The following is a 14,184-nucleotide window of genomic DNA, read 5'->3' as shown; positions in this document are numbered from 1 at the left end:
ATTCTATACACTTTGACTTAAGAGTTGGTATAAGGAGGATGCATGAACTTTACTCTACATTTACTGAGAACATCTGGAAATTGTTAACATGAGCAGAGGTCCCCCCAAGACAGAAGATACCTTTTTTGGAGTTGTGCCAGATAACAGGCATTGATTGGTCAGTTCTGTGGTCGAATCATATACTCACACATATCACGTCCTATGTTAATGTATGCATGGAATATATACGTTGTTCACACAAAGAAAAGGCAGAGCGACAAATTTTGAGGTTTGGGTTGGTCGTTCTCCAAGCTCTCTGCAGGAGTTTGTAAAATTGATGCTGAATCTTTGCTTGTAATAAACCTTTTTATAATCAAGATCAGTGTCGGCGGATTCCTCTTCATACAGCATCACAGCATTACTATTTAAGACACCACACCTTAAACAGGGAGGAGGATTCAGAGCCATGCCTCCATTGAGCCTCAGTTGATTGGCATAACATTTGTTCAGCTTTGGACCAAAATGAGACTTTCATTACAAGAAGATCCTCAGTTACGCCTCTGCACGGGAACATCTTCTGTAAAGTATATTTATTCTATCAGTGAGAACAATTCAACCACTAAATTCTCCAATGTGTCAACCTACCTCTGACATTTCACAGGAAACAGAATACAAGGTCACCACTGTTTTATTTTCACACTGAATATGAAACAGGTCCTTGCATGAATAGATTTTTACTTTATTCAGATTTGTCCCAACACAGGTTTTATACTAGTATTAATACATCAGGTCCTTGGCTGCCTTCTCCCCCGCTCTTTTAATTATTATTTTTTTTCTCCTTTTTTTCTGCAAGGCGAGAGTGCTGATGAATAATTGAACAGTCCCGCAGTCCAAATGTCACAGCAGGGAAAATTGTTTGCGCTGGCTGGTAATTAGAATTTCATTGTTTGTTATGTAGGTTTGAAATTCCTGTCATTCCACATTCCACCTTATCTTGGTGATGGCAGAAATCTCTGCGCTTGTTGATCTGGGGAGACACTAAAGAAGAGATAGAGAGATGGCACAAAGCACAATACATTCGCTCATTCAGCATCATCTCCACTGCTGGTCCACTGTATAGGCCTTACACACACACACACACACACACACACACACACACACACACACACATACACACACACACTCACTGTCACTAACAGAGACAAAGACAAACTCAAATGAAATGGACACAAAACAAAGGACCTGGTTCAACTCGTCATTTTCTCACATGCTGCATGCTCATGATCAAATATGACATTTTGTCTCATTGCTTTTAACATGTTAGTGTGCGTGATGGAATGTGTGTGTGTTTGTGTGCATGCCCGCATGATTGTGTGCGTATTAGTGTGTGACTGTTAGGTGTGAGTGTATGCTTGTAATAGCTTTGCATATGAGCTGATTTAACACAAGCAGTGGGTGATGCAGTTGCTCTCTTTCTCTCCCAGTCAGTCTTCCCTGTCAATTTCAATGTGGCGCTAGGGATATGTGGTTTGGTGAATCCATAGTAAGATGACTTGCAGTGAACGAGGATGATAGAATCTCTGTGGAAGATGGAGGACTGTGGCATAGCAGTTGAATATGTTGTCGTCATCAACATGACTGAAGAGTAAACACATTTCATAATTTTCATTTTTCCAGCCTTGTTGGCAGCCATTTGTTCTGTGTGAGGTAATGTGACCAGGCCTTTTGCGAAGTCAGGTGTCAAGAGAGAAAAGAAGAATTGAAAGAGGGAAAGAGAGTGAGCTTTAAGTTTAGCAGAACCTGTTGCCATAGACTTTATCAGTGCTTTAGGTTACATTAAATTACTATATGATTTGTTGGCATGTATCTTTAAGACATATACATTATTATATACATGTATTTCTTCTTTTTAAGACCAAAAACAAACAAAATAATTGCTTTAAATACTATTGTTTTTTTCACGCAGTTATTGTTTAGGGTTTTAGTTTTTAGTGCTTCTACAATAAGTACCTCTTTCCTTTTTCTCTCTTTTTCTACGTCTTCTCTCACCTACTAGCACATTCTTCCTCCCCTCCATCAACCACACGCTCTCAGTGTCTCTCCTCACCGTCTGCTTTCTTTGTTTTGACTCTGTCTTTTGAAATGTTTTTTTTTCATGCGTTTCATTTTTGTTGTTGTCGGTGCTCACTGGCAAAATAGGCGTTCTGATGCCATTACCATTCTCCTTTTGTGAAAGTAGGTATTTAAATGACAGTTTAAGGTTTCATAAAGATAAATAACGCAGGTCTGGTTTTTTTAAACTTGGGTTATGCTGACAGTCCGCACAGGGAATTACCAGCACTCATGCACAAGCTCACATGAAGAAAAAAAAACATAAAAAAGGCACAAATAAAACAAGCGTAATAAAGAACTAGAAAAATATGTCAGTCTTAGTTGCTAATCAGTTATTTTCTAACCCTTTGCCCTCCGCCTGTCACATCTCTTCATCTCTCTCTCTCTGACATTTTGTCTTTTGCTTTCCCTCTTCCCTCTTTCTCTTTGAATTTGTCTCTCTTGATCTCTCTAGCCCTCCATCTCTCCCACCATCATTCCCTTTTGTTCTCTCTATCAGTGGGAGATTGAGTTAAGTGCAGCTGTAGGCCAAATAGCCCAGTGATTGGCTCTCACTTACTCCTGCCTCCCCAGTGCATTTGAAATCACTGATTGCAGACATGCCAGTCTAAATCAAAGCCCAACTATAAAGGAAATGCTTTTAAGGGAAAGGGAGTATGTGGAGGTTAAGATTTATGTGTAATTTGGCTGTGTGTGTGTGTGTGTGTGTGTGTGTGTGTGTATACCAAGCCCCCTCTTATGTACCATATAGTTGCAGTTGTCAGAATCACTCCACATTTGCTGTACCTCCACCTGCCTGAACAAACAACCTGTAAATCAGATCTAAAACATGACCGTTTGTCCTTGCAGCCCCTTTTTTCTTGAACTATAGCCTTAGCTGACCTTTGCCATCTGTCCTGCCCTTTAGATGCGCTGAATACGAGGAACCGTCAGGTGATCTGCACCACCCTGAAAGTCCTGCAGCATCTGGTGATGTCTGGAGACATGGTTGGAGAGGCTCTGGTGCCCTACTACAGACAGATCCTCCCCATTCTCAACATCTTCAAGAACATGAATGGTGAGTTCCAGCCATGCAAACGGTTGAGTGTTAATACATGGACAGATGGAGTGTCAGCATGTTGAGACTCTGCGCTTTTGTGGAGCAGTCATTGTGTAGACACGTCCCTTTGTGTTATGAATAATTTTTCGTGCTAATACTGCAACTACATCAGTGAGTTAAAAAATAGCTGACAAGCCTGTGAAAGGCACTGATAGGTATTTATGTGCAGTGTGTAGCCTGTGTTAAGGTTGTGGTTAGGTTAAACCAGGGGATTCCACAGAGCTGCTCATGTTAAGTTTCTCTTCTGTGTTGATTGTGAATCTTGTGACTTCCAGGCAGAAAGCATCCTGTTTTCTACCTATTGTTTTTTCTGTCGATCCAATGTACAGTGTGCGCCTGTCCCTGAATCCTTTTTCCTTTTCCTCCCACAACTTTAACATCCACTTGACAGAGAAGCTCCATTTTGTCCTTTATGCTGTCAGTCAAGCTGCATTGTGCGGCGCTGTTGAGGGGGAGACTTTGTCCTTGCTCTCTCTGAAAGCCTCCACCTGGGTGACACCAAGACCTTGGGAGATTGGCATGAGATAGGCAGGGCGCTTTGTGTGGCTGTGTCAAAGCACTTAGCATGGTGTGACATGATGATGGCCTATTCAAGGGCTTAGAGGCACAACCGATCCCAAACTCCACTCACCATACAGTCAGTAGGATGTGGAGAGTGACATTGTGAATCAATCATTTAAACACTGGCTTTAACAGGAGAAAACACAAGGCTTTAGTCTCTTAATCAATATCCAATTTGAATCTCTTGTCTCTTTAATTCACTTACATTATCTGTTACTATTTGCTGAGGTCTAAAAAAAGGAAGGCGAGAGCCGAAAGAGATAGCGGGGAAAGACAAAGAATGGAAAAGAAAAACCTGCCTTATTAGCGCATGGCCATATGCAAATCTCCTCTGTAAATTAGCTGTCAAATCAATCCCCTAAACTGATTTGAAGCGTGAGTTTCTCTGCCACAGCGGAGGCTCAGCAGTTGGCCAGTGAACCCCACCAGGAATAGTTTTATCTCTTTCTGGTAGTTACCGTGCCGGCCTGTCTACCTGCCTGCCCACTTGTCTGTCGTCGTCTGGCGGGCATTGATTAAACCCGAGCCAACCTCTCACCTGGCAGACATCCTAGCTATTGACCTCTCCCAGAGAGCCCAGTCTGGGCCAGAGAGGGGTCCATACAGCTGCCAGAGCACAGGACGCATACGGCTAAACGAGTACAGTGCTTCCTGTTCAGCACTTTTTTTTCTCAGCAGGAGTTTTTTTTTTACAGTAGAGTTTTTCTCTTTTTTAAAGTTTGGAAGGACAGGAAGTAAAAACACATATAAGTTCATAGATAGGTAGGTAGGTAGGTAGATAGATAGGTAGATAGATAGATAGATAGATAGATAGATAGATAGATAGATAGATAGATAGATAGATAGATAGATCAAATATTTCCACTGTTATTATTTTTTCTCATTTCCATCTGAAGCTTTACTGTGAGATACGCTGTCAATTCCTGCTCCACCCACTCCCTGCTAACACACAAAGATCTGACTTCAAATAAAGAGAATATGCGCTCCTCTTTTGTGAACCAAACACTGTGAATCAAAAATCTGTGTTGTTTCTTTCTTATTCGCAAATATTTCAGGGTTGTTGTTTTCTCACATTCTTTCTCTCTCTGTGTGCCTTTGTATCTGTCTCTCTTCTGTTTTATGTAGCTTGTTTATATCAATATCAAAGCTTTCATTGAAGTCCATCTATTATCTAATCTTGCTTATATACACCTCCAGCTCCATCCCACGCTCAGTCGGCTGTCTCAACCAGAGCCAGCGTGCTGTCTCTAGCAGACAGGCACGATCATTGTGTTTATTACACTAGAAGACACAGAGGACCGTCTAATAGTGTATGGTAACATATCCCTTTGGCTCTCCCACACTGTAACTCACAGAGCTTGCATGGCACCCTTTTTATCTACTAAACCACAAACAGGCCACTGTCCAGTATGTACCAAGTGCGTGTGTGTCTACAATTGTGTACAACTGTAATGAATAGATCTGTTGTGTTCCATGTGCAGCTGTTAACTTCAGGGCGGAATAAGGCCCCAGCTTTGTGTCTCAGTGTCTCTCTGTTCACTGTTCTTTGGGTCTTGCCAGCTTTGGGCACATAATGCTCTACTAGATGCCAACTACATGTTATACGCACAGACATATACATATATAATCACACGCTGTCCCAGCTACAAAAGCTGACTTTGTCCCTGTCTCCCCAGTTGTTCTAGCTGTGAATCAATAGGCTGACAGCCACTGCTGCATCGTCGGGCCTACACTTAGATATCACCAGCATCTCATCATGGGACAGATCCCCTAGGCTGTGTTCACACACTCCCGCTGTGTCGCTCCTACTCTGAGACAGGGTTGTGACCTGTTAAATTGGTCTGTGTACAGGCCTTATCTGAGCCATTTTTCCAGGGTCAGAGCTGGAGCTTTACAGCTATCTCCAAAATGGACCCTTGGGTGTCCTCTCACTCAGACGGAGCACTGGACCTCTGACCAGGAGATCACACTCATGCTCCACATGCTCAGCCTCTCTGGGATCCAGGCCTCTGAAGAAGGAACGGCTCCATTGTTCATTGAGAAAAAATGTGCCTTTTTATCTGCCGGCTGCCGTTCTAACCACTGACACAGTAATGCATCATTTTGAAGCGCACAATAATGAGCAATCATATAATATCACCGTCCTTGATGTACCCCTTTTGTCTTCTGAATCAGCGCTCTCTGCTTTTGTTTGCTTTGTGCCTTTAACATATCAGCTGTGTTTGTGTGTGTGTGTGTGTGTGTGTGTGTGTGTGTGTGTGACAATGTTGAGGATAGTAGTAGTAGGAAATTCTCCAATGCGATTTGCATGGTTCTCTTGCGTGATGTGATGAATCTTATCCCTAATGAAATGCAACAACGTTCCTTATGAAGGAGAGATGTGCTCCCTCTTCCAGCAAATTCCTCTTCTGAGCTTGAGAGTAACTCTCCTTCTCTCTTCCTCAGATGACGTACTCATCTACTGTACGTCATCTGAGGAAGAGAGAAGGAGAGTTTGTGGAGTTCGGTAAGGCAGCAGAGTAAACTACACAGAGATAATATTTTAGGGTCTTAAATAGGGATCGAATGGGTGCATGGCTCAACAATAAGGATTGCCTGATGGCCCGGGGCAAGTAAATATAACAACCCCACTGGCCCGTTCGGGTTTTTATATTTACTTAACATCACTGTTGAGCTGGAAAATGTACATAGCAAACCTGTCATGGTAACAACTACCAACTGTCAGTTTAAGGCCAGCTATTATCAAATTTTGTGCCAATACTGACCTTATTTAGTGGATAAGGTAGTGGACAGACATTTTTTTCTTTATTGTCATTATATAATTCAGTTTCCACTGTTACCTTATATTACATAAAACTAATCCTAATGAGTTCCACACAGTGACATATTTTCAATTAGTAAAAAGAGGACACTGGTAACTGATAACCCAAGTTGAGCTATCAGAATTGATATTGGGAAGACAAAACGCAGAATTTGTGCACCCCTAGTCTTGATATCAATTTGTGAGAATAATTAAGTAAGATTATTCCACTTATTAAATGGCTACTTACTAAAGACTCAATAATTTGACAACAAAATATTGAAATGATTTTACTGATTCAAAAATTGTCCTCCAGAGTCTTCGATCAGAACTGCTTCCAAAGCAACGGTCTGTTATTCATAGCAGCCGTCTGCTGTACAGAAATAGCTAACTATATTTCCTATATATCTTACACAATGTAAGTGATAATATGTATCTGCTTTAGTCAGATTTCATTTAACAGATAAGAAAAAAATGCATTTTTTTAGTATATAAAGCTTTAATTGAAAAAAAAAAACAAAAAAACATGAAATGTCAACCAAAAACATTTATGGCTGCAGTTTACTGCTCTGCAATTTATTTTTCCATAAATGCCAACATAAGCAATAACCTGCATCTGTTTTGACCTGATCTCGGCCGATAATTTCAGCCTTTTGAAGTTTTTACTAGCCTATGTATACAGTATGTGACTATTAGTATACAAGGACACGCCACCCAGTGACCAGTACACGCTGAGAATATCTTGAAACACAGCTCACTGATAAATGATTTGGTTCCAGAACATTTTTATTCATTCAGCTTCACTATTTCATAGACACAAGTAAACTACACAAGTAAAGCATAAATGGGCAAATACTACATAAGGGGATGTTTTTCATGACATCTTCAGCTTCTACATCGCTCTGCATTATGTCTGAATGTAGTTGATGTTTGCCTTGAGGGCTCTTCTGGTATTTATTTGAGCCTGCATTGTAGCATTGTAGTCGTTGTCATGATGATTTTCTCCGCTTATCTGTAAGGTGTAGGTCCTTAAACTCCTATTCATCACTGACAAACACTGTCTCTCTCTCTCTCTTTCTTTCTCTCTCTCTCTCTCTCTCACACACACACACGCACGCACGCACACACACACACACACACACACACACACACACACACACACACACACACACACACACATTCACACACTCATGCATATCGCTCACACACGCTGCGGTGATCTGGTTCATTTCGCCTCTTTTATCTTCCTGCTAGGAATGTGTCCATCTATGATAAGGTCTCACCCACGCACATGCACACACACACACACACACACACACACACACACACACACACACACACACACACACACACACACACACACACACACACACACATAAACACGCAGAGGTTGTGATAGTGGCTCTCTGTCTTCTGTGCATGGGCAACTGGTGGGGTTTTTGTGTTGGTGACAGATGCAGTGCTGTGGCTGGCCACTCTGTCTTCCCATGTGGGCCTGCTTTATCTGTGTATCACATGACACACACGTGCACAGACGCATACACACATACTTGCAGCTCATGTTAGACGTCTCTATGAATACTGCGGATCAGTTACAGCCCAAGCTGATCGCTGGAATGAAAATTAACAAGAATAGCTGGCTGACCTCATAACCCAGGACAGTCAGGAACAAGGAGGCAAGGACACTTCGTCATCTGTGGATGGAGATCATGTACATGTAACTGTCACATATGAAATGGCCATCATGAACACACACACACACACACACACACAGACAAATCTAATCCAAAGAATGTTTTCCCCAACTCATTTTCATCTGACAGAAGGCCAAGCGTATGTCAGTGTACTCAGCCACCTGTGCGCTTGTCCACAAAATACGACGTAATGCTCCCGTTTACTGCCAGAACACTGCGTTGTTGCCTATATAGTGTTGGAAGTTAATTCCTGGGGATTCCCAATCACAAACGTTAGTTTTATTTAATGACCTTTTCCAGCTGCCGTCACGGAAATTAATTCATTGCCATGCTTTCACTGTGTACATAGCGACACAACGTAGGGGACCATGCCCACACACACACAATCATACACACACACACACACACACACATACACACACACACACACACACACACACACACACACACACACACACACACACACATGCACATAAACCTGTGGCCCCCATGTAATCCATCATCCTCCACAGACACACAGAGCTCCTTGTCCCTGCTGACGACAGAACACACACCTCATCCTCAGCCCCTGTCTCCTCTTCCATGTACCCCTCTCCAACGGGAGATGTCTATCTATCAAGCAATCACAGCCTGCCAAGACCCTTCCGCCATTAAAATACAGAAAGAGGGGGAGAAATGGAAAGAATAGAGAGAGACAGAAGGAAAGATAGCATGAGTGAGCAAGAGATGAAATGTCTGTTCTTACCTGCTCCACTGTTAGCATGCTTCACAGCACATAATGACTTTTTCCTTCTCTCCTGAAGCTTAAGAACAGACCAAAATGAGGAAAATAGTGAAAATATATTTTTATATTAATGCAGTCCCCACCTCCCCCTATCTCCCTCCACTCCTATACTTCTTCCGCCTGCGGATATGCCCACCTAGCTCTGTTAATTTCTATTGTCAGCAGGTCTGAGGCAGAGCAGCCAATCAGGTTCGAGCGTCAGCCCTTGGGCCTGCAGTCGCTCTGCAGCTCCAATTTAAAGGTCAGCTGATAAGCTGCCCGATTCATGCATAATCTGGGCTGCTCTGCAGGCTGAATGCTCAGCGAACACACACACACACACACACACACACACACACACACACACACACACACACACACACACACACACACACACTCAACATATACACATCATACTCTTTGTCAATGATTGACCCTTTCAAACTTTTTACTTTGCAGACCGTGATGGACACGTTTCACTTTGCCTCTTCCAGCTGGAACATATTTGTGCCTATATTGTTCCATCAGGTCAGATAATGTACTTTACTAATTTCTTGAGAGGAGCGCCTCAGTAAGAACTTGGCTTTGTGTTTGTTGATTTGTTCATTCATTTGTACATAGTGCCTTTTGCAATGTGAAGCACTTAGGGGAATTATTGGATCCACTCTTTAAATGGCACAGAGCCCTGAGGCAGGCAGTATACTTAAAATGAAATAGAATTTGACGTCTTCGCACAGGCAGTCTGCAACTTAAACAAAGCACCACTTTGATTGCCGCAGTGTTCAGAGGCTGGCTCACCTCTCCCCAAGTCACTCCTACTGGTCCACAGTGTTGTGTTATTGCTTCATTTCTGGTTCTATCATTTCCCTTCTAATGTCATTGTCATTCTGCATGCCTCTTCATCTGCATGAATGTCATTAAAAAACAGACCTCAATTTACAGTATATTTGGCATTGCTTCTGGACTTGACAGCACTGACAGCCTTTTTGGGAACCCAAAATGTAATTTAGTAATAATTTCACTGAAATTATTGTTGTAGCAATCACACAGGATGTCTGTGTAGTCATATAGGTGTGGGTGGTCAGCAATAACATACTTGCATTTCCTTTAGTGTTTTTGTTGTTTAGTTGAGAGAGCCCGGCTCACTGCTCTTCTGATTTGGACACTAGCGAAAGACCCTGTGACATAGATTGCTTGAGTTGAAATTTGAACTCGAGGCACTTGGAGCACGCCATGTGTATACATATAAGCTACATGAAACACACTTTAAACCAATTGTAACTGATTGAAATCAAAAAAGGTGTCTACGTCCACCTTAAAGTGCCCATATTATGAAAAAAACACTTTTTCTGGGATTTGGGGTGTTATGTTGTGTCTCTGGTGCTTCCACACACATACAAACTTTGAAAAAAATCCATCCATGGTGTTTAGAGTGAGATACGGTTTTGTGTGTCCTGCCTTCAGTCTCTGGGTGAGCTGTTCAAAATCGGCACGGCTTGTGACGTCACATGCCGAAACGAGCAGGCTAACCGCAACCATTAGCTCGTAGCGTTAGCATGCTAACGCTAGCATGCTACCTCGTTCTCAATAGCAAAGCACTGCTACAACACACACAAGTTCACCATAATCTACAAAAGAACTACTTACATGTGCGCCCTCATTTAGAAGTCTCCCAGCTAATCCTGCCTTGTAACTGACCGAAGTTGTAGAAACAGCCTCTTTTACTGTCTATGGAGCTAGCTAGCTGACATGATCTACATCTGAGCTACTGCACATGTGCAGTGCAATCAAAGATAGTACAGAAGAAGAAGAAGAAAAGATGTCTCACTCTGTAGCTAAAACAGAGACCAGGTGAAAAGAGGATCTGCAGCAGTGAGAGAGAGTGGTGCAGTACAACAAAAACATGGTGTTTTTTGAAAATTAAACCATGTAAACCTATTCTGGTACAACCTTAAAATACAATTATGAACCTGAAAATGAGCATAATATGGCTGCTTTAAGTTTCCTGCATAGGTAAAACAGTGTGGGCTCATATACTAGCACTGTAGTAGTATGTTACAAACACACAAGTCCACACATGCAAACAGCCACATGTACATACTTAATAATCACCCTAAAAGGCTAGTTTAACTGTCTTTATGTGTGCTCAATCCCAATGCCTAAACCTTGGAAATGGGTGGACTAGAGGTAAGCAGTTAGAGAAAGCCTTTAAGTGAATGTTGAAGGTTTAGCACATACTTACTTGTTATCTGTAGACAACCATGTATGTATTCTTTCTGTAGACGCAGAAGTCCTCAATCTCAGCGGGACTCGTCCTTTCATTCCCTCTAATCCGAGTAGTACTCAATTACCTAATTGGATGAGTTATGAGGGTCCTTTTCCTCCCATCTCAATGAGATTAACACACTCTTTAATTAATGAATTTGGGGCACTTTGAAACGATTTGCAGGATTGTCCAGGCTCCGGGGGACCTGACATGTGTAACACAATTATTGAGTTGTCGAAATGAGACAATAGAGTAAGATGAATAGTGCGAACATTAGCTGTGTTTTCTAAAGACAGGTGATCGTTCCAGTCTGAACGTGAATTTGGGTTCATGGGGCTGCTTTGTTGTTATTCCCTTCAAAGTGTGTGTGTGTGTGTGTGTGTGTGTGTGTGTGTGTGTGTGTGTGTGTGTGTGTGTGTGTGTGTGTGTGTGTGTGTGTCTGTTGTGTCGGGGGTTGGAGAAAGTCAGCCATTTGATAGCCAATGAGTGTGCTGCTTCTTGATGTAATTCTTGTGTATGAATCAGTGTCCTTGTGCGTGCTGTTGTGTGTGTTGTGACTTCCTAGTAGCGAGCACGGAGCTCTCCTACAGCCTCTCTCCACATCATTGTGTTTGACATCTCCGCGGGCAGCCAGCGACAGAATGCTGGTGTGTGTGCAGACATTTGTCCGGCTTGCTTTGGATCAGCATTCGCACCCTGCGCCAGGTTGCCTGTCAGCTTTCATAAACAGCCTCACCTTCACGAACAGGCCCGCCGCTTGAAAGTAAAAAAAAAAGGCACAGTTTCACGAAACAAATCACAAATAGCATTTCAGTCTCCCTAACATGATGTCCCAGACAAGGACACACATAGTAAACAATAGAAACAAAATTGATTTTTATTACCAATGTCAGGATACAGTCCTACTTCCCTCTGCGTGTCAGATGTGGGCAGAAATGTAAGTACACTAAAGAAAACAGAAAAGTAAAATAACACCTTTATTGACTTCTGAGCTGCATTTTCACATATTATGAAAATGCATAAATCTAAAGAGAAAAAGGACTTCTCTATACATGATTTTGGACTTAAGATACTGATACCTTTCTAGGTCACTGTTTGAAAATGACCTTAGATTGTCAAGTGAGTCCTCAGCCTGGCAGTGTCAGTCATAATGCCTCCACACCTGTCATTTTTGGGGTCTGTCTCCTGTCTGTCCTGCGCCTTTAGAGACCCAACCCCCATTCCTGCCCCCTTCTCAGCACGTTTCCCTAACAGAGGAAACCTTATCTCCTCCATTCTTACACAGCTATGCGCCAGTCACAGTATTCACTATCTCTAATGGATGTAATTGAATCCTATTCTAACATTCTAATGCACACATTTCCCAAGAACCTCCTAAAGACCCTGGCAGCATTTCCCCCCTACTTACACAAATATCCATAAAGTTGCCCCTGCCAAGTTTTGTCCCACGTCCGGACAACGGTTTTAAGCTGCCTGGCTGCCATCTCTAATGTTTCCATCTGGCTCCTCGGCTCATATTCCCCTAGCCATTACAAAATATAGTATAGGATACAGTATATCCAGAGTTTAGCACAAAGTGTTATATCAGTTATTTGACAAAGCAGCCTGAAAGAAATCTCAGAAAATTATTGCTGTCATTAAAATAAAATGAATGGGTGCTGTTTAAGTTACAATGTACCTATCATGTATTAACGCCGAAGACAAAATGATCACACTTTTCAAATAAAGGAAGCAACATTGTTTTTGTAAATGAGTCACAACAGTGGGCAAATTTCAATAGGCAAGCCAGGAAAACAAAACGTTATTAGTAATATTTATAGGTAGTAATTTATTCCCCCCATTCATAATTATTCATCCCTATCATGTTATACATGCATTAACAATTTGTAGAACCTCTGTTAGACGTAAAGGCTTACCATACATCTATTATCCAGGTCAGCAACATGGATCAGCGGTTAGTGTTTTATAAGCAGAACTGCCGAGCAAAAATAATTACACAAAAGAGGGTCATGTTGACCCTACAAAATTGGTGTTTGGTGTTTTAAGCCCCCAACGTCGTCTTCCAGGCAGTGCTGCCTGGAAGGCACTAGGATTAGGCAATGGTTAGGCTTAAGGCAATGGGGTAAACCTCTCCCCGGAACGCGTACCTCCTATGGCGCCATTTTGATGCTACCAAGCCATCACCTCCCGTTAGCATTCCATTGACTGCCATTCATTTTGACGTCACTTTGACAGCGAATAACTTTACATCTGAAGCGTTTAAAGACTCTATTTGTCCATTGTTTATTTCTAAAAAAACACGACAATGTATAAAAGGCTCCATTACCTTGTATCTCACGTTATGGCTCCATAGCAGGCGTTTTTGTAAAAATAGGCTAACGATTGTGCCATAACCATGCAACTTACTGTCGCATAGTAGAGGAATTACTGTACAGTACAGGAGAAGCTCGCAGGCAGTTTCGACTTACATTCGCTGTTTAAGTTTAATTACTAATGTTAACTAGCATTTTAGTTAGCAATAATTAGCCTGTGCCTATGTTATCTCCTTACATATACCTACGATCTCTGTCTCTGCAAGATTCGGAATGATTGAGATTTCTCTTGGCACAGCTACCAGAAGACTTACAACTTGCTCACGTCACATTTACGTCGTCTCTTTCAGTTGGAGGCTGCACAGTAACGCTCAGCCATCACCGGAAAAGTGATTCTAATATCCTTCACTGGTCTCCGTCCCGAGCAACGGGATCTGTTGGTCCATTTTATATGTGTCTATGGGTCAAGGTTAGGGTTAGGTGCCTTGAAGTCGACGGTCGCAGCACTGCCTTGAAGTCGACGTTGGGGGCTTAAAACACCATCCAGCTACAAAATTGCTAAACCGCATGTGTGGGGAAATTCAGCCACAGGAGTATT

General features: G+C 42.2%; 1 protein-coding gene across 2 annotated transcripts in view; it reads left to right on the top strand.

Annotated features, from left to right (window-relative positions):
* The window catches only part of pacrg (PARK2 co-regulated), a 143,277-nt gene that overhangs the window by 73,044 nt on the left and 56,049 nt on the right, over nt 1-14,184 (top strand). For both annotated transcript variants that reach the window (XM_031310160.2, XM_035994843.1), the window contains one exon: nt 2,999-3,148. In XM_031310160.2, the coding sequence (XP_031166020.1) occupies nt 2,999-3,148 (150 nt within the window). The remainder of the gene's footprint in view (nt 1-2,998; nt 3,149-14,184) is intronic.

Source organism: Sander lucioperca, chromosome 18, assembly GCF_008315115.2.
Source record: "Sander lucioperca isolate FBNREF2018 chromosome 18, SLUC_FBN_1.2, whole genome shotgun sequence".
NCBI classification, from domain to species: Eukaryota; Metazoa; Chordata; class Actinopteri; order Perciformes; family Percidae; genus Sander; species Sander lucioperca.
This window is presented reverse-complemented; position numbering and strand designations above follow the sequence as displayed.